General features: G+C 36.2%; 2 protein-coding genes across 3 annotated transcripts in view; one reads left to right on the plus strand and one right to left on the minus strand.

The window, feature by feature from the left end:
• The window catches only part of sh3pxd2b (SH3 and PX domains 2B), a 41,308-nt gene extending 18,027 nt beyond the window's left edge, over positions 1-23,281 (plus strand). The window contains exons 4-14 of one of the 2 annotated variants that reach the window (XM_024263192.2): positions 4,191-4,267; positions 11,239-11,330; positions 13,751-13,776; positions 16,208-16,339; positions 16,785-16,886; positions 17,384-17,467; positions 19,211-19,328; positions 19,726-19,922; positions 20,004-20,050; positions 20,150-20,275; positions 20,358-23,281. In XM_024263192.2, the coding sequence (XP_024118960.1) occupies positions 4,191-4,267; positions 11,239-11,330; positions 13,751-13,776; positions 16,208-16,339; positions 16,785-16,886; positions 17,384-17,467; positions 19,211-19,328; positions 19,726-19,922; positions 20,004-20,050; positions 20,150-20,275; positions 20,358-21,866 (2,510 nt within the window). In that variant the 3' untranslated portion in view covers positions 21,867-23,281. The remainder of the gene's footprint in view (positions 1-4,190; positions 4,268-11,238; positions 11,331-13,750; positions 13,777-16,207; positions 16,340-16,784; positions 16,887-17,383; positions 17,468-19,210; positions 19,329-19,725; positions 19,923-20,003; positions 20,051-20,149; positions 20,276-20,357) is intronic. The other variant, XM_024263201.2, reaches the window with a different exon arrangement.
• A 689-nt stretch (positions 23,282-23,970) lies between these two features.
• stk10 (serine/threonine kinase 10) overlaps positions 23,971-26,528 on the minus strand; it is a 43,408-nt gene continuing 40,850 nt past the window's right edge. Inside the window, exons 15-19 of the mRNA XM_024263179.2 lie at positions 26,318-26,442; positions 26,034-26,222; positions 25,826-25,951; positions 25,633-25,746; positions 23,971-25,510 (exon numbers count right to left, since the gene is read on the minus strand). Of these exons, the coding sequence (XP_024118947.1) occupies positions 25,379-25,510; positions 25,633-25,746; positions 25,826-25,951; positions 26,034-26,222; positions 26,318-26,442 (686 nt within the window). The 3' untranslated portion in view covers positions 23,971-25,378. The remainder of the gene's footprint in view (positions 25,511-25,632; positions 25,747-25,825; positions 25,952-26,033; positions 26,223-26,317; positions 26,443-26,528) is intronic.

Raw genomic sequence — 26,528 nt, forward strand, 5'->3', positions numbered from 1 at the left:
TTTTTCATGAACATACAGAAATAAAGTGTTATCTTTAACACAAATGTGACATATAAATAAATAGAAATTAAAACAATTTATATAATATTTTAAAAGTTCAACCAGATTTTTTGGCTGGTAGTTTTTAAATATTCAGGTACTAGTGTTGGTGTTTCTTTTTTATATTTGTTTACCATCATTATGATTTAGTCTAAACATCATAGGAATTCTTTTAGAGGCACTGCCTGTAGATTTGCCTTCTGAGATAAACCATGCCTAAGGTGGAATGTGGGTCAGGCTGTCAACAGGCCCCTTGGTGATAGCAGATCATAGTCTCCTAGAAGTAGACAAAGACTGTAATTTTCACAGACTTTTTTGTAAATGGAACCTGAAATTGCTTTTATGCTTTCCCCCCTTTCTAAAACTTCTTAATTTGGCAGGAAACTTTTCTACCTAAGCCAACAGGAGTCACAGCATGTTGAAAAGGTCAAGTGTAATTCTGTGGAGCTGAATAGCAAACTAACCCCCCCGACTTGCCAACAAAACCAGAACTATTTGAAAAGTCACAATGACCTCATTTCTAAAGCCTCATTTAGACCACAGACATCTTCAGTCTGCAGGAGGGAGAGAGAGATAACTGTCTATTTATTTTAAAGAGGCGTACCAGTCTCAAACCTGTAATACACAGGAAATTAAGCTGCGTCTGCTCTTGCAAAAACCTGCACAATAACCCAGTCATTACATTCACCAAAATAACTATTCAATACTCCTAACCTACCAATTTCTCATATAGTGAAAACCGTTAAGGTGCATTGTTTTATACAAAAAATGTATTTAACTCTCAAGTCCAAAAGTTATTCTTCAGCAATGTAGTCAGTATAACCCTTTTGCTATCCTAGTTATGTTATGTTGACGTTGGGAGTTTTTTTTTTCCAATGATGTTTGTAGCAGACATGAAATCCTGCCCACCTTCATCCACATTTGTCATAGGACGGATAGCACCACAATGTAAGGCTTGGGTCATCTGGACCCCATAAAATAGCACAAGGGTTAAGACTTGATGATTCGACACAGGCCTTAACTTGAGTTTATTTGAAATTTTAAATCATTTTCGGGGGGGTGAGTCACGCCAAAGGACAAGAACAAATAGAAAGCAAACATTTGGCTTACGTTATCATTGAAATCACAGGATTCTGTTCTTCAAAGGTTGATCTAGAAAGACGTTTTGATGCTTATCCTAGTAGCTTGTTGAGTTCAGAAGAGAAGAGTTTCTCAGTACTCTTTACTTACCAAATTAAAAAGTTATAAAAAACAGTAATGTGAGCTACTCAACTCTTAGCTCAAAAAGCATCCAAGTCAGTTCCTAAGTTCTAAACTGAAGAAGCTACTTTAACGAAACATTATCTAGGTTAATCTTTAGTCAATTTTTGCTCTTAAGAACAAAATGAAAACATCTCAGCTGAAAATCTTTACAGTCATAGTTTTGCAGTTTAACCCCACTGTAGTGTACCTTATTTTGAAATAAGTGAATATTCTCTTTTAGAACGGATTAATGTCCTTGAAGGTAATGGATACTTAAGAAAGAATAAACCAAACTTTTTAAAGGACACAAAATTGTATTTTAAAAAAGGAATTCTAATCCGCTCACAATTTTCATCCTTTTTTCTTCCCTTTTTTCCCCCTCTTCTGAGTTAATTAACTCTTTCTTTTGGCTTTTCTTTTCATTTCTGCCGGCTAAGATTTGCCATAAAGTCTAGCCTCCTTTAGCCATGGCTCCAGGGCAGCGACGGTCCCTCCCTCCTCCCTGCCCAAACAAGCTCTTTTCATCGGCTGCATCCGTAAGCTGCCGTGCATACAAAGTGGGTACTGTTGAGTAAATGCTTTTCTCTTGACCTTAGACTGCTTCGGGAAAACCTTCAAGAGCGCTCTCAGTTTGAGAAGTGATGAAGGGAAGAGGGGCAGACGAGAAGGGAAAAGAGAAGTTGGCATTTGAGGTGCTGACCTTCAAATCTCTTTTGCTTTTGAGAGCTGTCCAGACAGTTTATCCTTTTGGCTGGTCTGTCAAGGTGTAGTCAACACCTCAGAGATGTCTTCTCTCTTTTTTCATTCAGCTGACCTCCCCTGTCTAGTCACACATGCAGGACTCTACATGTTTGGAAAAATCTTACAGGGGAAGAAGTCAAATATTCGAGTGTGCTTTTGAACTTGTGACCTTTTTTTAAAGGAATGCAAACTGGTTTACCTCCATGTCAGTTAGGCTGTTTGCTTTTTTGTGAGTTATTTTTGGTTTTAAATATCAGTAGAACAATATAAACATGACATTTTTCTCTTGTTGCTGGATCTTGTTTTTTCCTTGTACTACATTGACAAACGTTTCATTTATACCAGCACCTATTTCCCAAAAATATCGGTTAGTTCCTGCCTGTCATCAAACAGTTACTGCATCAAACTAAATCTGTATTTTTTGTGGGAAAAAACTGAAGCAAATCTGCAATTCTGATTGCTAAAAAAAAGGAAATTGAAGTCAACACCTAGGATTTTTTCTTAAAATATCCACAAAAAAATATTTAATGGAAAATAAAATAGATAAAAAAAAATTAAAGATATTTATTAACTAAAAAGGTTGATAAAGTCTCAAAAATAATTCCTGCAAGAGTTTAAAAAAATGAATTGTGACCTTCCTTGCCTGCCTTAAAGTACTGCTTGAATACACTTTACTACCATACTCTTGTGAGCTAGTGTTATACAATGGGAAACCGAAAATAGTGTTTCAAAAATGGCAAAAAAGGCAACAAAAAATGAAAAACAAAACATAGTTGCACAGAAAAATGTTGGGCTTGCATGGAGAAAAATCGCTAAGAAAACTATATATATATGAAAGTGTGAATGTTGTTGGCTGAATGTTAATTGCTGAAAATGCTGTAACGAATAGCTAAAAATGCTCAAGCAGATAGCTTGCCAAAATATTATCTAAATGCTAAATTAGCCACAAAAAAAAGGGAAAAATGTCCTGAATGAGCGGAACGTTTTGCTTCAAAGACTGCAGAAATTGCTGAAAGTGTGATGGAGTTCTTACGGAAAGGAACTGACGGTTTATCTTCTACACTCATAGATGAAACAGTTTAAACCTCAATTATATCAACATTTTAGATTGTTGGTACAAAGACAATATCTAACATACCATTTGACATGACTTTACTTGCAGTTTCTTTAGATAACATTGTTTGCAGGAATTACCTAACTATTGAAGTAGCTTTGACGTGATGGCAGTGAGTTAAAGTGTAACACTGCTGCTGTTGTCTTTACCCTCAGAGTGACATGATTTTCTGTGGTTGGGCCTCTTTTTTGTCAATGGTACTGACTCAACTAGACATTTTAAATGAGATTAGGTTTGTTTAGATGAAATCTAAAGGTAAGGTCTTTGAACGTTGTGTGCTGGTGGTCTGGTTTGTGGTCTGTTTTCATTGAAAGTATATGGAGTCAGCAGTCCACACCTCTTCCTGCATTCCCATTCATCTCCTAAACTGACCATAGAAATAAGAGCAAATAATGCTTACTCCATATCTCTGTGGCTAACACCAACATATTTGTAGTTTTGAGTTGTAGATGAAAAGTAACACAAACAATGACTTCTTTTCAGAGTTACTTTAGGGGTTGATGGTTCAACACTATCTGCTGTGAGATATTCAAGTTTCAGCTTGTCTGCTCTTTAAGAAACCACCATAGTTTCTTGATGGCAGGATTCTAAAACTTCTGAAAAATATCTCATTCTTCTTCAAAGAAATTACTGCAGCCAGTTTTTTTTATATATAGTTTTCAGTTTTGCTGATTTTTGTGAGTTTGGTGAAACGTCTGCAGTTTTACTCATGCAGAACAAGCGGAAGTTTCCTGCCAACTGAAGTTACATTTTTAGGACTAGACTGTAGTTATTTGTGTTACGACAAGCCATCTTGTCTAAGCTTGTAGTTATGTATGTATACAAGCAATTCCAATATAATTTATTCATTGCTTTAACTGCAAAACACTTTTTGAATTGCATCTTGGTTGTGTCATTGTGCTGTCATTGTTATTTATGACAGAAGTGTATTGTGTCTGCACGCTAATTAAAGAACTGTGTTTTGTAAAACCCAGACAAATTATACAGAAATCATAAATGGGTTAAGTTTGGCTTGTCTTTTTTTCTAAGTCAACATTTCCTGTTTTGTTTTCAGGGAAGATTCTGTTCAGACGGAGCCATATAAGAGATGTAGCGATGAAGAGGCTGAGACCCATCAATGAATACTGCCGGGTAAGTCTGCGAATCAGTTTAAGGTCTTGCCCTGTAAGTGTGTATTCAGACTGGACACATTTGTTTCACTTAAAGTAAATCAGAGTTTTTTTCCCCCGATAATCCAGAACAAAAGTTTCAGTCTGAATACCCCAAATGGACCCTGGTCTGGGACCAGGAACCACTCTCAAACCCATCTTTCGAGGTGGTCTTAGTTCGTTCCCAATTGGACTAGTCTTCGGTTCACTCTGAAATTTCTTAGTCCGAATACAATCCAGACTCGGAGAAACAAAATAAAAAGTTTGAATAAGTGAACTATGCCAACTAGGATTTTAAAGTGTAGGACTGGTAGGACTGCAATGTCCGCCTCTGATTGCTTTGCCCCACCCTCGTAATTCTTGGCCAATGACTAAAGAGACTGTAGTCACGTGGTTTTGTTTACAGGCTTTAGTTTGAAAAATAAATCTGCGGTAGACGCCAGTCTAAATACAGGTCAGGACTTGTTCTGGACCAAGTTAAGAGGACTCAGTCCAGACAAAGGGACTGTCTGAATACACACCTAAGTGTCATATTTGTAATTATTTCAAGTGTTTTCAAAATTAACTTTTGTCAAGGAAAACATTTCCTTTAAGATGTTGTGTTTGAAGTAGAACACTGGGCATTTCAATGCGTTTAGCAAAGAACCATTTTATATTGAATAGAGGCCTGGGTCAGTACAGTATCAAAACTGCAGCTCTCTTTGAGTGTTCCCATTCTGGCTTGGCCAGGCGTAATAAATACTGAACTCTGGAAGGACCAAAAAATACGTATCTTTATTGTCACTGTATTGTAACTCCTGTGGAAAGCAAACAACAAAATCATTAGCTGGCTCTTCCAGTGACGGTCAGAGTGCAGAAAACTTGTGCTGGTTTTAATAAAACTCACGTCGTTTATGGAGGGTATGGGAATTTGAGGCACTGACCGCTGTTTACCAATGAAAGAGCAAAGCATTGGAATGTTGGCTTCAAAGCTGGAACATGGGGCAAAAGAAAAGAGTGGCCTGGTCCAGTTCATCTGTTTTTTGTGGGTTTTTGTTTTCAGTGGGTTACCTAGTAGACATACAGGATGATTCCTTCTATAGATCGGGCAAAGTTAAGCAATGACAGCAGGAAAATGTTTTCCACCACAAGTCTTTTTATCTGCTGGTACTTTTATAATCATAATATGAAACTGACAGCAAATTTTAAGTCTATTGTTGCCAGCAATCACAAAAGTAAAAACCATGGTGTTGTCATAATCTAAGTTGACTTATTCTTATACTTTTTCAAAGCCTTTTAATACAGAAATCATTTTAATGTGATCCTGGACAATGAAATAATATTCTTGTTACAAAGATAAGCACAAAACACAGATGCACCTTCATGTTCATAAATTAGCATGAAAACTTAAATGGTTTAAAAAAACAGCAATTATGTTAAATGTGGTCTCCTGATTTTGTGGATCTTAATTAGAATGAGTTTGTTTGTGACATTGAAGTTTGATTAAAGGAATCATTTTATACTGCTAATTGGGCTTAAAATATTAAAGTTGATAAGTAGTTCAGGGGTCAATGCCTGATCAAGACAGTTCTGCCAGGAAAGGGTAGAACATGACATTCAGCTGTTAATTCTAAAGTTATATCTGATCTATATATCATGCATATTACTTGGCAATAAAACTTTTGTTAAAAATTGAATCAATGAATAAAAAAAAAAGATTCAAGTAAACTGTTTTTGTTTTAGACAAAAAAAATTGACTTTGTATGAATATTGTTTTGATTTTTTTTGGACAAATGACAAACCTTTGACTTGTGTATTTCCCTCAAATGTGTTTGAATAAGATTTGGGCAATATTGTGATTTTTTTTTTAAGCTTATATTTGGAGACCAGTAAAGGAAAGTGGATTTAGAGTTTGAATTAAAGGGTGTTAAATTTAATTAATGGGTGTGTATTTAAGTGTAAGCACATCACAACTTTCAGTTGCCAAATTATGGTCTCTTACTCAGAAAGTTGTGAATGGATTGCAGACAGGAAATTATTTTTTTCCAGTGCCTTAAAAGTTAATTTAAGAGTAACTGGAATCTGTGTCATAATGGAAATGACACTTGGTTTCATTTTAGTATGTAGTTGTGATGTTTCAAATTGAAAGTATCTTTTGTTTTAATTATAAATGTAATATAGCTTTGTCCGGAGCTGGGGGTGTAGGATCCAATATGCGGGAGACCAGTCTTGGCTACCTAAAACATTTGATACATAAACTTAAACTTGACAAAAACATGTTGAAGCCAAAAAAGATGACCAGAAAAGTAAGCACTAAATGGACCTTTAGCTAAAAAAAATGTCCTTGTGGACCTTTTTTTTTCGTATATGTTCACTCCTGGTCCATCGCAATCACTTGCTAAAAATTGAAAGACTTGTGTTAAAGAAAAACTGTCTGGTTCAATAAACAAATGATTCATTCCTTGCAGTCTCTTTCATGGTTTACAGAGCTCTTAAATGAGGCATTCTTCAATGTTTTAGGTCAATGATTTATTTAAATTCTGAAATTAAATGGAGCTAAAGAGGTCAAATATATTTTTGCTGTACTATGCCAAAGGAAGAAAAGTTGACAAAAGTAATTCCATTAGAGGGAAAACATCCAACTTTCATGATATCAGAAATATTGTCTTTAGCTAGAGAAAATATTCTCTTAATCAGGTAAATTGTAGAATGGAACTTTAATTTTCAAAGCATCACCGAAGCAATACTACATACATTACACAACTAACTACAAGTAACTATCAGCTAAATTGTCACATAAGAATTTCCCACAAATGTAATGAATTTTGATTGACCATATGTTTATTTCCTTCTAAGATTGCTATTATGGTTATAAACCCCCTTAATGGAAATCCGATATCTTTGAAAGCCTTGTCTGAAACAGTTTATTCCCAGAACTACTAGGGAGGTGCAGCTGTATGTCTCATTGTGGTGGTAACAATCAGCAAAGTTGAGGTAAAGACATAAAAGCATGTCGGTGCTTAGCTTGCTCCAGTCAGCATACCCACAATTCATATGCTTGCTTTTAGCACATTTTCTAGACTTGCCTAAAAAAGCATTAGTACCTTGCACTTTTTTCCAAAGAAGAATAAGATGAAGTTAGTCGGTTATTAGGGTAGAATTAATATGTTTTTCTTGTACTAAAATGATAATTTTTGGTTGCTTTAAGGTGTAATGAGTTGTTTATGTTTTGCTTGTGTAAAGCCTGGTTTGCTCTTAAGGGGACTGTTTTAGGAATCTATAATAAACTGTTTTTTTAGCTCTTTAAAAAAATCCTCTTAGTTTAGCTTTTGAAATAACACTAAATAAGAAGAAGAAAAGAAAAGAAAAGGCACTCTCACACATTTCTACATGTATTCAGGTAAAACCCAAAGTTTTTCTTCTGGAACAGCTGAGTCAGCCCTTGTGCTGTACAGCTGAGGCTGTGTCCTGACTCATATGGAATTTCCTTGGTTGAGCAGTTCTTCAATGTTTTTATTCATGTTGGGAAACTCTTGGATAAAAGAAAGAAGGGGGAAAGAGAGGGGCCTGTTTGCTTAAACCGAGAGTAACTGCTGAGCTGGTACCACTAAATTAATAACACTATCGCTCGGTTGATAAAATTGATTGATTTGAATCAATTTAAGTTTAACAGATCAATAATCGGTTCATAAAAATATAGATCGATTTAGCGCATAAAGCTAAAGTCTGCTAGCTTGATGCTAACGTTTAATGGAATTTTCCATAGGACGGCTAATGCTAACGCTCAGTCAATGAAATGAACATCTTTATATACTCACAGGTAGGAATTTTCAGAACTCTTTTAAGGATTTTTTTTAAGTAACAATTTGTGGTCCAAAGCACTGTTTTTTGCTCATACTTTCTTCTTCTTCTAGAATAAGATATAATGCTATTGGCCTAGTGGCCAAACTGAAACGCCCTCAAGGAGAAGCAGAACAATGTTTACAATGTTAATGATCTGAACATTTTTGATAGAACTTCTCCTTTTAAGAAACCATGTAACACTGTATGATATGAACAATGTCATTATTACCTTACTAATCAATTTTATAGGATGTGGACTGTATCAGATTAAAACAAATATATTCTGAACATATAGTAGATTAATAATGTATCTAAATGTGTAAACTCAAAATTGAATTGAAAGGATTAAAAGAATAAAAAAACATAGACAATGGCGACTACAAGTTCAAATTGTATTTTTTCACATTGAATATTTTTTTTATAAATGATCAAACACAAACATGAACACTTGGAGGTAGATTTTCAGTTACTGTTGCTGGGTCCAGCTATGATGCACTGTTCCTGATTGGGAGTAAATTAGCCTAATTTTGCACACAAACACACACAAATACATGCACACATAATTACCTTAATGCCCCCTCCTGAACCGCCTTAGCAAAGAACATCCATAAAGTCCGTTTGACGTAATTCACCCTGAGCCTCCCTCTTGTCTCTTCCCTGTGGAGAATTGTAATGAGGGTAGAGACTACAGGCTGTCACATGGAGTGAAATAAATCCAAAGAGAGGACAGCAGGATCATGATACACTCTGACCTGCCCCTCTTTAGGCACAACCTTCTAGTTGGCAGCACTTAAGGGTCCTCTGGTGATACCCACTAAAAACTCCTAAATCAGCTATGTTGACATCTCAAGGTATGGACAAGACAAGTGTTAAGATTATGCCATTACATTAAAATCTTTTGCAGTATACTCTATAAATTACAGTATTTGTATGTATGTCCGTGAGCACACATAGACACCAGTCATCAGATGAGTGCTTTGCCCGTCTTAGTTCTGTTGCTTATTTGCTGAAGCACAGCCAAGCCACCGTCATTGTCATAGCTGAGCATGACGAAGACATTCAACAAGGACATTTGGGTTGGGCCTTTGCCTTTCAATCTTCTTTCGTCATCTTTGCAATGTCTGTCAAAGTGTGACAGACTCTGTGAGAGAATGACTGTGCTCACTGAAAGGACAAAACTGGAACACTTAGGAGTATTAAAATTGGAGGTAGAGGCCAAGAGAAGATGCTTGATGGATGGCAGAAAGCGTTGCTTGCCAAGCAAATGGAGAAGGAGTGGCCTAGCTTCATTGGGAGTAAGAAATAGACCTCACTGGGTCGCTGTTGGCAGGTATTCTGTCTTTTTCCTCCAACATGTGTTTTGTTGCAGCTCTTCAGAGTAGCTGGAAGAGAATGAGTGGAGAAGAGAAGAGAAAACAAAAAGGGACGAAATAAAATGTCTAACTGTGTTTCAGTATCAGCAGATGTAAATGACATAAATGTACCTTTAAATGATAAACTTAAAGTGTCTGTTTCTGAAACTTAACTTTAATATCATAGGTCTGATTTGCATATTTGGTTTGGCAAACATTTTAAATTGGATCCCCTTTACCTCTTTACCCCCCTTTACCCTCTGTATCCATCCGGGTTTGGGACTGGCACAGTGAGACCCTGACTTGGGCCCCCTTGTGGCTACATTCTTAAACTTAACCTGGTTATAAATTAATGTGATTAAAAATCTGGGAAATTCTTATAAAAAAAAAACACTATTTTAATAAGCATGTAGGTGTTTCCAAAGGTTTATGAATTAAAAAAATCGTACCTCTGATTAAATATGTTAATTGATTTTTCTTAGAAGGTAGAATATTTGGTAGTTCTTTAATTAAAAAGAAATACAATACCCAGAAAAGGTTTGCTGTCACTTTCATACTATGATCATAAAAGTACCTGCAGGTAAAAAGACTGGAGGTGAAGGACAGTTATTCTTAAATTTAGCAAGGTTTTTGAGCCCCAGGGACTGTTGGCCCACACCGTTATCCATCATCTTTTATAGAAAAGGTTACATTTTGACTTGACTGTGTTTTATTTAGCAACTGACAATGTGTGCCTTTCAGGGTTTTGATACTTTTTAGATAAAAAAAATAATGATTTAGTGTATAGAGCACATGTGTCAAAGTCAAGGCCCGAGGGCCGGATCCAGCCCTCCGGGTAATTCTATCCGGCCCTCCAGATCATTTTATTTTATCTTTATTAATGGCCCGATGTTATCTTGAGCTCATTTCTAACTTGAATAATTTTGACAAAATATATTTTTTGGAGAGTAAAATATTGAAAGTTTTTTTAAGGGTTAAGTTGATTTATTCAGGAATAATACTCCTCCCTTTTTATTATTCATATTTATGTTAAAAAGTTACGGTTCTAAAATGCCATAATGCTACCTTTTTGGACTATTTTGGCATTTACAAAGATTTTTTGGGGGCTGTTTTGGAGTTTAGCTAATATTTCAGTTACATGCTAGCTGTTTTGGCTAATTTAGTTTTTTTTTTCAGTTTTAAGGCTATTTTGGAGTTTAGCTAATATTTCAGCTACATGCTAGCAGTCTAGGCAAATTTAGGCTTTTTTTCATTTTTTTAGGCTATTTTAAAGTTTAGTTATTTTTTTCAGGCTACATGCTAGCTGTTTTGGCTAACCCATGGTTTTTTTTTCCGTTTTCTAGGCTAATTTGGCATTTAGCTAATATTTCAGCTACATGCTAGCAGTCTAGGCAAATTTAGGCTTTTTTTTCATTTTTTTAGGCTATTTTAAAGTTTAGTTATTTTTTTTAGGCTACATGGTAGCTGTTTTGGCTAACCCATGGTTTTTTGTTTCCGTTTTTTAGGCTAATTTGGCATTTAGCTAATATTTTAGCTGGCTATCAGCTTCTGCGTTTTCAGCTATTATCTTCAGCATTTTCCGCTATCAGCTTCAACGTTTTTAGCTGTCAATTTCAGCATTTTCAGCTATCAGAGCTAGCATCTTCAACGGCCAAATTCAGCATTCACACTAGCATTATTGCATGTAATTCTATGTATCTAGTTCATGTATGTGTCCAATTGACTCTCATTGTCATTTTTTAAGTCTACTGAAGTTTCTTACCTCATTTTGTGTCTGTAGGCTCTAATTCAGCTGCCAGTCTACATTTCTCAGTGTGAGGAGGTCAGAATATTCTTTGAGACCCGACCTGAGGACCTCAACCCTCCAAAAGAGTAAGTTAATGTACTACCTAAGACGATCACAATTCTACAAACTACAGAACATAAAAGATCCCTGATTCATGTCATATCATGTCCTGCCAGGATTTACCATCAAATTTTGGTGGGGTGAGGATTCATTACTATGTGCTTTCATAATGTTACACAGTTTCCTGTTGCTTTGGGAAGCAGAATCATTGTTAGCCGTTCCTTTTTTTAAAACTGCTGAGGTTGCAGTTTTGCATGTAACTGCAAACAGCTGAGTTGCTCTGAACACTTACAGGCTTGCTCTTGTGTTTAATGTGTTGAATAAGTTTTACATTGACGAGAAAGATTCATCAAAAGTATAACATACAACACAAGCCTCCAACACAATTTAGATAAATGATGACATGATTTCACACACAAGCTTGATCCCAAACAAGTTAAGGTTAAGTTGTTTTTTTAGTGGCAATTACCACATACTAAGATGCTGAGTTGCTAACTTTCTTTAATAAGCAGTAAGATGTCAGTCTATACTTTGGTTCAAAGATGTGTATTAAGAAAATACAAATGCCCTTTTTACAGTGTCAATACATTGTGTCAAATCTCTCTTTTATATCTTAATCAAATAGACTTAAAAATGTTTCCTTTGACTACTACCCATTGACTGGGTCTCTGCTCTGCAGACCCTCTCAGCTGAGTGCACACGTGCACAAACAGCCCTATGTCAGCTTGACTGATAGAGATGCAGGTTTCTCTGCCATCATGCACACTCCGTCCTGAACCAAAGACTTGTGGTCATAAAACGTAGCCAACTTGACTTTAGTGAGTACATATTTGGCTGGCAGCCAGCACTATATGAAATCCCTGTAGTACTGATGGTGAACTGGAGGAGGAGTCTCTCTTGGAATTGACCAATCAGGGAAGATTGAGCTTCTAAAGTATGATATATTGTCATAAATTAAATAAAAAGAACAAAAGATTAAAGGGCACTGGGAACTTTGAATTTTCCTATCTATTGCCCAGATTTCTTAATTCGTGTTCCATACCAGTTACACAATACAAAAGATAGAGACACTAGCACAAACTTTCTGGTACAAATGTCCTTTACTCCTTCTCTTTTGTTGCTCACTTATCTTTTTGGGCCCATCTTGCCTAAGATGAAAACGCCTCGTCACTTAAGAGGGATAAATATAGAAAAGACCTTGGTTTGTCTTTATTGAAATTGGATTACTGCTTTCTATTAGTGGAGTCTGTTGTTTGGCTAACTGACAACAAGCCTTGTGTTCAGACACAGCAGCCAAGATTTATCATGGTCTATAAATCTGCCACAAGGAGAGGATATTTTTCAGCCTTTTCTTTCAGAGAACTTAGTTGTACAGCAGAGGAAGATCAAGAAGTTTGAAAAATAAAAGAAAAAGAATAGGTACTGGAATGAGACATGCAACAGAAAAGTCAACGGTTTTATGGATTGTAAAAAGAAAATGGATTTAGATAGTGGGCCAAAACAGAATATGATTGATGAGAAGATAGATCAGGCTCAACTACTTCACATAGCTTGTATTAAAAAGGGGAAGAGATTTTACGAGATTTTCTTTTTTATTTGACGAAGCATCTGGAGGTTCTAACTATACTCAGTGAGAGGAGTCCTTTACCTTAACCAGTAAATATATTGATATTAGCAAAGATTTGTGTAATTTCTGCTGGCACAATCAGAAAAAATAAAGTTTGAGTTGGCCTGTCTTCATGTTTCTTTTTATATTACACTTAATGGAGCTTGTGTGTACAATACATGTAGACTTTAGTCTAGACAGTCACAATTTCTGCCGATCAAACTTCCTGAGACTGAGAGCATTAGTATGGATGCAGGGAGCAGCTGCCAAGAAAAACCACCAGGGCAGATAAGGCAAGAGCGAAACCGTGGAAGATAGGAGATGTAAAAAAAAAAAAAAAAGTGTCAATGCAAAGGCTATTAAGTTAGGGAACAATCGGTGAATGCAAAAGGGTAAGAGTAATGCGTGAATTGTCTCTCATGAGGATTTTTTTTTGCTTTTTCCGTCTGGATTTTAAATTAACTTCTGACTGCTTCAGTGAAGGGTTGGTTTAAATATGTGTCTTATATATCTACTGGAAAGATGTAGCAGATTTTGCTCTGAATTTAGGATTTGGGTCAAAATTTTAGGTTTTAAATAGTTATAATTTTCTTACACAAAAAATTGAAGATTGGACCAATTGCAAAATCCTGATTTTAGATTTATGAGTAAAGATACTTCAACCCATTTTTTAATTAGCTACAGCATTAAAAAAAAAAAAGTGTGTCTGTTTGATTGCTGTCAGGTTGCAGGTACATTTGTGAGATCCATTTGTTGCCATTGACATTCATTTAAAATATTGAGTGTTTTTTGGATTATTTATTGCTCTGTGCATTAAGAGAATGTTTCTTTTCTTAACAGGGAACTGATGGTGAAGAAGAAACCAGGTAAGGAGGACCTCGTAATGTGTTCTTTTAAGTTCAGTTAAACCTGTAAAAGATGCTTACTCATTGTTGCCATCTACTGGTAGAGAGTTCCATACATGTCATTAAAATTATTTCATCCATTTTTCTCCATCAACTTTTAACACAACATGTTCTAGATATGCAGCATTTAAAAAAATGCCCTAAATAGAAATGATTTATACATGTCTTTTTACTTTTTCTATTCTTCTCTGTTCATTGGCTATCCTTAAGTTGCATTCATGTTTATTTTTTTCAGTTTTCTTCTTCATTCATTTTCCTTTTCATCAGGGTTTGTGGAGAGAGCGACCACTTTCCTAAAGCGAGGTAGTAAACGCACTGTCATGCACTGTCGTGCTGTGTGTGCAGTCCAGTGATTTGCCAGAGGCCTGACTCCCCCTCTCCTTCCCTTGCCTGGTCAGGTGGCAGGTGGCTCTGTTAAAGGCTTGGGGGCTTGCTGTTGATTTTAGAAAATCTAAATACAGGGTGCTGACTTTTGCCTTAAGTTTAGAATTAGGAATTCATCAGTCTGGAGTATGTTTATTTTGCTCTTGATGAAAAAGAGTAAATACCTGTAGAATATTTTCAAGAAATCTTAGGAATCTTATTTGCACTGCAAGGGTATGGAGCTATCTTGGAGTCAAAATTATTTGAAACCCAGATAAAACTAATTGAAAAAAAAAATATTGTGTTTGGTCATCCAAGTTGTCAGAGTCAGTGAATCCACCAGGACTGAAGTTACCACCCTCATCGATTTTGACTGGCCCTTTGTGCTAGCCCCGCCCCAATGTGCCACAATGGGGTCAAAAGTTTTGAAACTGAAATTTTCAGTTTTGAAAACTGCAAAAGAGAATTGAAAGTGATAAAAAAGATTTGAAACTGATTTGAAAAAAAGATTTGAAACTGAAAAAAGTTTTGAAAATGAAATTTTGATTTTTAAAACCTGAAAAGCAAAACATTTGAAGCTGAAAATAATTAAGTTTATTTTAGAAAAGCAAAAAGTTTTGGACATTTTACTTTTTTTTGGCCAAAGACCGCTATTTTTTTATTTTTATTTTTTTGTTTTATTCTGGTTCAAATAATATTGGCCCCAAAATAGCTCCATATAAGCACATTGAAATTTTGTGCTGTAAACGTATTGTCTCTAAAATGTAGTTTTTATCTTGATTAAACAGCTCTGAAACAAACATGTTGCTATAGGCATCACTAAAAACATTTTCACTTAAAAGACAATACATTTTATTTTTCAAAAAGCCATGTTCATTAAATAAAAAAAACATTTTGTTGACATTGCATTGTCTAAATTTTGCAATGTTTTATGTAAATTTGAGGAGCAATCAAAAATGTGTTAAATTTTAACAAAAACATGGTATTATTTCCATTAAAATATGTTTCAGAGTAATTTCAGGCTGAATAAATACACACAGCTTTTATGTGATTTGACAAAGAGCGGATAAACCTGTCAGTGTTAGAATTAGATTAAAAAAAGAAGAAAAAAAAAATAAAAAAAATAAAATCCAATTCTGTTTTCATATTTGCCAATATAGCTCTGATCAGACTAATGACCTTCAAACAGATTGATATGTGAGATAGAAGAAAAGTCATGCAGACACATTTTCCTTTTTTACTACCAAATTTACCAAAACTAGGTATGTTAGTAACAAAATACAGGTAGTACATGTTTTTTTCTACATAAAAGTTCATGCCTTACTACAAAATGAGAAAAAAAGCTTTAAAAATCATAATGTTGTATCTTCAAAAATGTAAAGCTTCTACTGCAGGTATTAATACGTGGTGAAAAACCGTAAAAATTGTGTAAAAAGATTAAATCAATATGTCAATGTTGTCAAAGTTAAAACACTATTTTCAGCCCTTGACGTCTAGAAGCTTCCTCATGCTACTTCGTTGCTAACGGTGTTTGGTGGGGTTTTGTCATTTGTTTTAATTATTTTTCAGAAATAAAATCTAATTTATTTTCATGATTCATTTAATCATCTTCAATTCTTAACCACTTTTCTCCGTGTCTAGAACGTTTCTCCCTGTCCTATTTTGATTATTCTACATTTACATTAGCAAAGGCTAACTGCTGTTTAGGAGTCTCCATAATTCAGATAAACCTCCTTAATTTGAAACTGCACTTTTAAACTCATTGTGTCCTCAAAATAATACCGTTCTGAAAGAAAAGTTTCTACAGTTTTACAAAAAAAAAAATATTTTTTTACAGCATTTTTAAGTCTTTTAATGAATCTATTTGGTAAAACAGCAATAATTAATATGACCAAATAGCATCAATTAGTATTAAAATATACAAAGTGGAGGATTTACCTTCATTATTGAGACTTCAGTTTCAACTCCCTCAAGTCAAAGTAGAAATTAGAGTTAATAAATACGACTTCTGTTGTTGTTCTTACCACAGGAGACTCCAGCTGCGGCGACGCTCTTCTACTTGACCAGTATGTGGCAGTAACTGACTATGAAAAGCAGGAGAGCTCTGAGATCAGCCTCCGTGTGGGTCAGGTGGTGGAGGTCATTGAGAAAAATGAATCTGGCAAGTGCACAAAGTTTTTTTTTTTTTTTAAATAACATTATTTTATGAATATATACTGTGATGTTTGCTAAAACATGTTATTGCTCATATGTCAATGAGCCTGTTCTGTGTTTGTGGAGCACAACCATTTTGTTTGTTCTTATAGCTTTAATGTTAGTAAATTAAATATTTAGATATGAGTAATTTCATCATAACACAACTACACTTTACTGTAGTTGTGCTATAATACACTGAGACTCAAGATTTTTTTTATTTTAAGATATAATTTAGATTTTTTTCCCTAAATTTTCTGAAGGAACTTATTAAATTCTGTGATTTTAAACATGACTATATTACCTTTTAGATATATTTTTTAACTGCTTGTGTTTGTGTTAAAGTTCTATATATTTTACAGAATATAATTTCTATTTAATGATATTGATTATGTTTGTTTTTTTCCTTTTAGGATGGTGGTTTGTGAGTTCTGAAGATGCGCAGGGCTGGGTCCCTGCCACCTGCCTGGAGGCACAGGATGACCCTGATGACTTCACACTACCAGGGGAGGAAGGTATAAAGCTTTACATAGAGTTTCTGTGATTTCAAATTTCACAGAGGCAACAGCACATACTTTATCTAATACAAACTTAAATGTATTAAACGAGGAGAAAAATGGAAGCCATCTTAGTAAGCAAGTGGTGGTGTCTACCCCGATACAGAGAGATTGTGTGTCCTAATCCACAGTTGGATCATACCAAATATCATGAGAATGGGGAGTATTGACTTCCTGCTTTACAAATCCCAAATGATTTTTAAAGCATTGCTATTAGACAATCTTGAGAAATGCATTTTACACACTCAAGTTTGTCTCAACAAATGGGATTTTTACCTTAATTTGTCAGCCATCTGAACTTGTTGACTACACATTTTTTGCAGTTGTTGTTTTAAAGCCATTTTTTGGGCAAAGTTTGTGTCAATCTAGAATAGAGATCATCTAACAATTCTTTAATATATGATAAAAAAAAACTCACCTCCTATTTTGCCCCACCTACGGTGCCGGGATGTCAGTTCCACGGAGATTCTGGTCATTCCCCAGGCATGTGGGTCGACGCAGAACTTTAGGGGATCTGTTCAGCACAGGCTTTGGGCAAGGTGGAGCGCACGCCTTTCTTTCTCCCTCTATTTCAAATGTGTGTTTGCTCACATACGTAGACAACTGTGTGCATGTTTGCTTGTGCATGTTGCAGCATGCTTCTTGCAAATAAATGTAACTTCCTCTCTATTAATCATGCTTTTTTTCTGAGTGTAAGAAGAAAAAACTGATTGCATCTTGTTTTCGTGCTTGGAAAATCCTTTTTTAGTCCAAACCTGTACTTTTTTCCTGCATTACATCATTTATTTCTGATGAATGAAGCCTACAAATGAAGGATATGAAGTGATTTGCCTTCATCATTCAATAGCTTGTGGATCAATCTCTAGTACAACTTTATTAACTCATTTCTTACATGACTGCAGCTATCTCTCAGGTAGTTTTGGAGAATTTGTCGACTTTTCTTCCTCTATTAAAAAAATAGTAGTAGCTCTTGAGCATTCTCTTGTGGGGCAAGGTAAATATTCAGCTTAGTATCGGCCCTCACACCAATAGTTTGGCAACTCCACGATCTTAATTGTTTTTTTGTTTGTTTTTTTCCAGCCAATCTGACCTAACATGTATGAATATCTTATATATTATTGCATAAACATTGTCAGATTCTTAAATAGCTTTAGTTGAGACTTAGTTGACTCAATTGCTGCAAGACATCACCAACTTTATTTATTAATCTCATATAAGGTCTCAGAAACTGCCCACTTTTCCCCATTTGTTTTACTTATTGGGGTGTTTTTTTCTTTTCAAAAGTAGCATGTAAAAAAGTTGTGAAATTATAAATTGAGGTAAAGAAAGCACCCAAACCTGAAATTCTAAATAAAATTGGATTTTTTTGTTGGCAGTTTTGTATGGTTGGCATCCATTTAGTTGTGTATTTTTATTTTAATGTGAAATATTTACCGTATTTTCCGGAATATAAGTCACAGTTTTTTTCATAGCTTACCCAGGGGTGCAACTTATACTCAGGAGCGACTATTTTTTTTTTTTTATTTGTTGTTTTCCCAGGTTGTCCTTTAGCAGTCGTTTCCTCTAACAACCACTAGAGGGAGCTGCATTTGAGTATTTGCTACTGACTGTGACAGAAGAAGTGACAATCATAGAGGATTGTTTTCCTCTTAAATTTTGATGTTTTTCTTATGCAGATCAAAAAAATGTGTGTTCCTGTATGTATTTATTTATTCAGTCATTTTTTAGTTAAGCTGGACTTGGTGGATTTTTTCTGAAATGTCAGACTTTTCCCCTAAAAGTGCGACTTTTTTTTAGACATTTTTTGCTCTTGGGACTTAAACTCCAGAAAATACGGAAACTTCTTATATTTACTACATAAGTATTACAAACTTATACTCTATATTTTCTGTATTTGTCTGCCTTTCGTTTGTATTTCATCACCTCATTCCATTTCACCTTGCCTCATTTACTAGTTTTGATCATATATTAAAAGCCGTTGTTTGTGGTACCTTAAAAACACATTGAATAATATAACCTAAGAGTCAGATGGCATAAGTCAAATGTTTTTGCTCTTTAGTTCAAACCGTTATGTCCGTGTTTCAGGATTTTGCCCCGTGTTTGACTATTTTTTCAATGTTAGAAAAATCATCATTCTCCCAGTGTATGCCCTTCCCTTTCCCCAGCTTTTACCCTACATGTGCAGTTATTTAAATGGAGGTTATCTGCCTGCAGTTCACTGACAGCAAAATGAAACTGCGATCTTGCATTTAACAAGCTGTACCTTTTTTTTGATCCTCTAGAAGAGAAATATTCGGTGATTTATCCATACTCAGCCAGGGATCAGGACGAGATTGACCTAGAGAGAGGCATGGTTGTGGAGGTTATCCAGAAGAATTTGGAAGGGTGGTGGAAGATCAGGTAATTCAAACTATCTACACAAACGCAAATTCTATCACAAGTAAAATCTATGGATGTTGTCATGAAGTGACCCCAACATTTTACAGTTTACTCCTGTAGAGACGCAATGAAAAGCAAGTTACTTTTTGAGGACACAAGATGACCAACTAAGACAATTATTGCAATATTGTGTATCTTTTCAGCACCCTAAATATGGGGCGTCATGAAGTTGTAAAAAAATGTGTAAAAATGATATATAAAGCTTTGCAAAATTCTTGAATATGCACATAAAATTGTGGTGAAAAATATTGTAGCATACTAGTCTTTTTTTTTGTTTACAGCAACTTTAAAGTCACATAAAGTGTTTGTTGTTTGCGTTTTGTATCTAGTATGGCAAATACAACTGTTCTTTTTTTAGGTACCAGGGCCGTGAGGGCTGGGCCCCTGCCTCCTACCTGAAGAAATCCGACATTCAAAGCCAGAGACAGTCAGCAGGCGCTGCTGCTCATGCCAGTGCGAATGACTTGGAGGGATTTTCTAAACAAAGCCCACAAAACAATGCCAAGGACAACAAGGAAAACAGACTTTCACTTTTCTCAGAAAACATCAAAAGTAGTAAGTACATTTAACATTTGTGATTTGGGTTTATTTTCCACTCTGGATTTGTTTCTACTATCCACTTTTGTCCTCACCCAGAAGTGGGGTCCCGGCACAGACCACCTCCTCGCAGAGATCTAACCATTGTAAGATATAGCCCAGTTGGGATTCTTTCTCAGATGATGAGTCACACAATTTGTATTTTTTTTAATTACAAATTGTCACCTTATGCATCTCTTCCACAGCCACGAGGAACAAACTTACCAAAGCCGCCTGTTCCTCCTCTCGTGGAAGAAGAATTCTACACCATAGCAGACTTTCAGACCACCATTCCTGATGGAATTAGCTTCCAGGCCGGAGTCAAAGTTGAGGTTAGTTGGGAATAGCCTGAAGTCAATCTACAGCAATATATCCAAGAAAATGAGCTAGTTATGTTCTTTTGTTTATTTAAAGGTGATAGAGAAGAATGGAAGCGGTTGGTGGTACATTCAGATAGATGAAAAAGAAGGCTGGGCACCCGCCACCTTTATTGACAAGTACAAGAAGACCAGCAATGCGCTGAGACCCAATTTCCTGGCTCCACTGCCCAATGAGATGGAGAAGCTGAGGCTGGAGGATGGTGGTTCTTCAAATGCTACAGGCACAGATGACACCTGGTCTAAGCCATTGCCAGATGAACCAACTGCAGTCCAGGACACTCACACTCGGCCTAAACTGAGAGACTGGAAGACCGGTGCCACCAAGGGAAACCCTGCTTTCTCTGGGCCTTTGCCTCCAGCTCCGGCAGCACCTCCAGTTGAGGAGAAGCCGGCTTTGCCGCCACGAAGGGAGTCTATTAATAAAAGCTTTGAGTTTGAGGGGGTTGAGAAGCCAAGATCTGATCATTCCAAGCCTTTGCCCCCAAAACCACCAGCACCGGGGGTTATTGTGCCCCTTGTGACACCCAAGACAGCACCCTTTAAACCAGACAAACCACCAGAGGCCAAAAAGGAAGATAAGAGCAAAGCACTCCACCTGAAGAATGAAATGGGTCTGGAATGTGGTCATAAGGTCTCTGCCAAAGAGGTTAAGAAGTTCAACCTTAAACCTGTACCCAAACAGCCACCCAAACCCAAGGCAGAGGTGCCAGAAGAGAAACCAGAGGTGGCTGGACCTGCAGTGTTAATGAAACCCAAGCCAGTAATCCGACCTAAACCTGCCCCAGCTGCCAAGCCAGAAGCGCTAGCGGAGAATAAAGTAGACATCACCAACCTGAGAAGTAAGTTAAGACCATCAAAACCTTTAGATCCAGGCTCTGCAGATGGTAACCATCAGAATGAAGCGGTAGAGTCAGGAAATGGTTCCTCCCCAATTCAGATCCCAACTTCTAATTCCGATAAATCTTCTGATGAGTCCAAACTCACCCCAAAACACAGAAATCAACTGAGTAAGGACAGTTCATCACCTCCTACAAAACCAGCAGTGCCCCCCCACAAGGAACCCCCTCAGAGACCCGCCATGGCGCCACGTAGACCACCTCCTCCAAAGAAAGCTGAGCAATCAGGTCCTACTGAAACCAAACCACAGGTTCTGAAAGAACCCCCGGAAATCCCCAAGAATGGATTGCCGCAACTCAGCAGACCCCCTCCGCCCAAACCCAAGGGGTTTGTTCAGCCACCTGCAAGCAAAGACAAGGAGGAGCCCAAGGGGAATAAACTCCCAATTCCTCCCAAGCCCCAGTTAAAGAGTGAGAAGCCCGGACCCCCCAAAGACAAGCTTCCACCTTTGCTCAAGGACAGCAGCAAGGACGAGCTTTATCTAGCTGTGGCGGACTTTGAAGGGGATGAGCAAACATCCAGGTTCAAGGTTGGCACAGTGTTTGAGGTTCTGGAAAAGAACAGCAGTGGTTGGTGGTTCTGCAAAAATGTTGGAGAAGACAGTGAGGGCTGGATCCCTTCAAATTACCTGAGCAAGAAACCTTAAGTAGGAAATCTGCTCTTAAATACAAAAAAGAAAAAAAAATATTTTCCTGCTATGTAGTATTTTTTATTTATAGGTACCTTTTTCTAAACGTAATAATACATTCTACCAAGTAACTGAACCAGCAATACCACATGACCTCCTTTGGGTTTTGTGAGGTTTACTTTTCTCTTTATTTCGTAGATTTTTTTGGCTTCTCAGTCAAACTCTTATGTCTTTGCTCAGGCCAGACACTAAAGGAGCAGTTCATGTTTCTCCACTCTTGCCTTTTCTGATGCAGTGCCTCAATGCTATGTGCAAAGTGCTTCAAGCTGTAGATTTAGTGATTTTTAGAATTAGGCAACTCTAAGAAAAAAAAAAAAATCCTCTTCAGCCAAAGATTCAAAACTACCAAAACCCTAAAAGTACAAAAAGTTCTCCTGCATTTTCTAGTATTAGTCGAAATTTTGTCAAGTAGATGTGCAGTCTGTCGAACAAGCAAGATATACATTATTTCTAATTTACAATGACTTTTATGTGCACTTTTTTCAGGTCAGTTCAGGTGAGTTAAGTGAGCACTTTGCAGACCATAGATGTGGACAAAGAAAGCCAGATTGCATTTAAGTCTCTTGCAAGCAATTTCCTTCGCCAAGGTTTTATATTTGTATTATACATTTAACTTTTCTGTAATTGAATATCCATCTTAGTCAATTTACAATAAGTGGGAAATAGGAGAGAACTAGTTAATAGGTTGGGGAAAAAGTATTTTCAAATGTTCCACATCTTGAATTGAAATGTGTAAAATGTGAATTGCAGAGCACATCTGGCCATGAAAACAGAGGATTTCCACTAATGTGTGCAATCATTTACAGTATTGTAAGTGTACAGGATGTTAACTCAAGTTCGGTGCTGGGATAAAACAAAGTTGTGAGCATTGTCAAAAATGTTTTACATGAATGCTTGACTGGTTTCAAGCATGGTCAGTATGACAAATATTTTTTATTGTACAGTGTGAGTCATATCTTAACTGATTTTTTTATTTTCCATCTAGTATTTTTTTCTTTTGAGTACTAAATAAACAAAAGCAGAAACGTGGCAATTGTTTAGCTAAATCAAACATCTCATTACCCAAAATAGTCAAAGACATTTATGTCAAATAATTAAAAAATGTATTGATCCAAATTACAGACAAGGCTAGAAGCTGTGATACCGTGATGCTACTAGTTGCTATACTTTTCTACATTTTATACAAATGACTAGAAATTGGATATAAAAAATCTTTATACAATTTTAAGAAAAACATTGGAAGGATTCAGAACACCAAAAGACAATAAACGTGAATGCAATGTCATTTCAGTATTGATTTTAATTTTTTTTTCTATATGTAATTGTCATTTCCAGCCTCCTTTTTGAGTCAATAAATTAGATTTTCCACATGTCATGCGTCTTATATATTTATTTCATTTTGGCTCTTTCAAGACTCCATATGTTATCTCTTCCTCATCTAATTATTGAAAATAAACCTGTTGAAAAATGAAATTTCAAGGTTTCTTCAGTGCAAATTAAAAACTTTTTTTTTATATTCACTTTTATAAAAGTGTTTATTTACCAAGAGCAAAACAAGTCAATGAAATTTCTATTTTTAAGGGAAAACGTTTTTGGATTTGTTTGCTTAAACTTACTAAATTCCAAAAAATTACATTTTTATGATGAGAATCCTTGAGATTAAGATTTAAAGTTGGCACTTTTTTTTTTAATGTTCAAAATGTCTGTAGGGTGCAGACTATTTTAACATGAATTTAATAAGCTATAATAAAGTGAGCTTTTGCTGACGTCTGATCTCACGGTGATGCATGCGCAACTCGACGAGTAATGAGGGAAGAAACATCCTTTTTAAAAGATTTTTCCTTCGACAAAATTTCAACTCGTTACATGTACAGTTGCCAGAGTCGGTACTTTGTATGTGGACTCAAGTTTGACTGAATTCCAAGAGGATTCTGTTTCAGCGCAATCGGAGGGTGCAGATTAAATTACATTTATGTGCACGAGACTTCTACATCACTAATTTTTCATACTCACAAAAACAAATCCCATCATTGTTACTTTAATTGAAAAACTCCTCAAAACAAGCATTAGAAAATTTGAATTTTATTATGACTTATTTACATCAGTGGTTCCTTCCAATACAGTTTCATTTACACAGTTCATCCACTCAAACGTTGTGTAAACTGAGGCAGAGAAGACGAGAGATGAAGCCATTAAAATGGCCAAAAAATATTTATTCACCCTTAACTTAAATAATTCTTAGAAAGGGAAAAGAAGTTAAACTAGACCCAGTTCAGTGTAAATGTTAGGTTTTTCCTCACTCAAAAATGCAAAAGGTTTGTTAAAGATTAAACCACCAGAGGCCTTTTGCAGCAGACTAAATTAAAACATTTCGAAGAAATTAATTTTCCAAAATTAAATGACCAAATTATTGCTTGCTTTTTAGGTCCTGGAATAATAATTATATATACAAAAAAAAATCCTCCAATAAATTCTTATTTGTAATCCAACACTTCAATATATTTCCCTCTATCAGTGCAAAGAAAAGGTAAAGTTTTGGGAAAAGAACCTCTAAGCTTAGCAGAGATATACATACATATTGCACATTAGTTAGCCGTCAGTTCATTTACTGCGCTTCCTATACCTGTCGTACTTTTAATACACAATAAACCCACATACAACATACTTTAAACAAAAACTTTTTTTTGTTGTTTGGCTTTGTCAGTTCCCATCCAGTGTGACAGATTTTACAGTAAGACACCACAGATGCATTCAATTACACATACAAAAGAAAAGGAATCCATTTCTGAATAATCATAATTAAGAAAAAAATCTTAAATTCTAATAGTTTTGTCTCAGTTTCACAACATGTAATTTATACCATTAACAGAGAAAGGACTTTTCAGGGTTTAATATGGATGGTGTTTTTCATTAAAAATAAATATACTTTGGCAGCACTGTTTGTGGCAATCAGAATAATTGTCTTCATTAAAAAAAAAAAAAAGGTTTAAAGTGAAAACTAAAGCATAAAAATTGAGCACGGCTTCAATTTTTGGAAAAGTTTCATTTTAATAAATTGATTTTATAATAGGAAAACAAAAAAGTGCTCAAAAAATAAATCACAACATTGCACCATCCATAAGGCACATATTTTCCCTCAATATGACCTATTTAAAGGTGTAATTCTACACCTTAATTTATCTATATAAATTCCTGTGTTCTATGTTCTTGTCAATCACTGGTGGGGATTAAGATCCAAAGATGAGCAGAAATTATTAATATTTAAAAAAAAAGGTACTAAATGGAGGAAATCTAACACAAAATAAGCCGGTCATGTTAAAACATGAGTTAAAACATAAATACTCACTAAAAGAATAAAGAAATCTAATGGAGGGAGAGCAATTACTGATAGACCAAACGAAAACTGAGGCAGCAAAAAAGTGTAACACGCGTGTCCGCGTGCTTCACAGGCATCATTTCGGCACGTGTGTTCATGTGGTTGAAGAGTCCTGGTAAGGCACAAACTTGGAAAGTCTGAGGGAAGAGTTGAATTCCATACTCTCACTTATCCCGAAGAAAGCCTCCTGCTCCTTTTTCTTGGCGTTGAGTTCATCTTCAAGAGCCTAAAGGAGAGGAAGAAGAGAATTAGCATTCAAACTTACAATAAGTCCCTCCCAGAAGGCAACAGGTCCAAGAAGAATAAGAAGAAGAAGAAGAAGAAGAAGTTGTGACTAGAAAGACACACCTTCTTTCTGGGCTTAAGCTGATCCTTCCATTCCTTCAACAGCTGGTTTTGCTGCTCATCCAGATGCTTGAGCCTCTGAGTCTCATTCTCTACCAGCAGGTGGCACTTCTCATTCTGGACCACAAAAACAGTCAACGCACAACTTGTATTTTTGTGCTTGATCTTTGCACGATAAAACCTGCCAAACCCTCACCTGCATCTGCTGCAGCTCTCTCATGTTCCCGTCACACTGAGCGATCATCTCCCTCATCTGGTTCTCGTGTTTCTGCTGCTGATTGTGCCGTTCAACCTTCTGCCGTTTTTCCTCCTGCTGAGCAAACTTTAGAGCCAAACGGGGAACAAGTTAGTGAGCGCTCAAGTAGGATGTAGGTCGGGGACACGGCTGAAGCTGGCCGCTCTACCTGCTTGATTTTCTCTCGGTCTTCTGCAGGACTGCCCGTTGAGTTAATGCGAAGGCTCTTTTTAAACATGGCCATGCGGGTCTTCGCCTCCCCACGCTGAATCTTCGGCAGGCGGCTCTTCTCCTGCTGCTGACCCGCTTTGAGGAGCTCAATCATTCGCTGGTTGTAGCACTGCATGTGGTTCTGCTCCTGCAAACCCACAGGACAAAAACATTTACTGAATTCTAGCAGACTTGTATGTATTATATGCTGAATCAAAAGCAGGAAGTTTTTTGTTTGGTTACCATCTCGTGCTTCTTCAAAAGCTGATGCCTCTGGAGGAAGTACTGGTCCTTCAACTGTTGCTTAAGCAACTGGTGTCTTTCATGATAAAATTTCTCCTCCATGTCCCAAATCGTAGCTTCGCGTTCTAGAAAAAAAATAAATAAATAAAAGTTTATCCAACAAAGCAGATTGGGTGTGAATTGTCCTTTCAGTGTAGTGACCAGCCGTGAG

The sequence above is a fragment of the Oryzias melastigma genome, linkage group LG14, assembly GCF_002922805.2.
Source record: "Oryzias melastigma strain HK-1 linkage group LG14, ASM292280v2, whole genome shotgun sequence".
Taxonomy (NCBI): domain Eukaryota; kingdom Metazoa; phylum Chordata; class Actinopteri; order Beloniformes; family Adrianichthyidae; genus Oryzias; species Oryzias melastigma.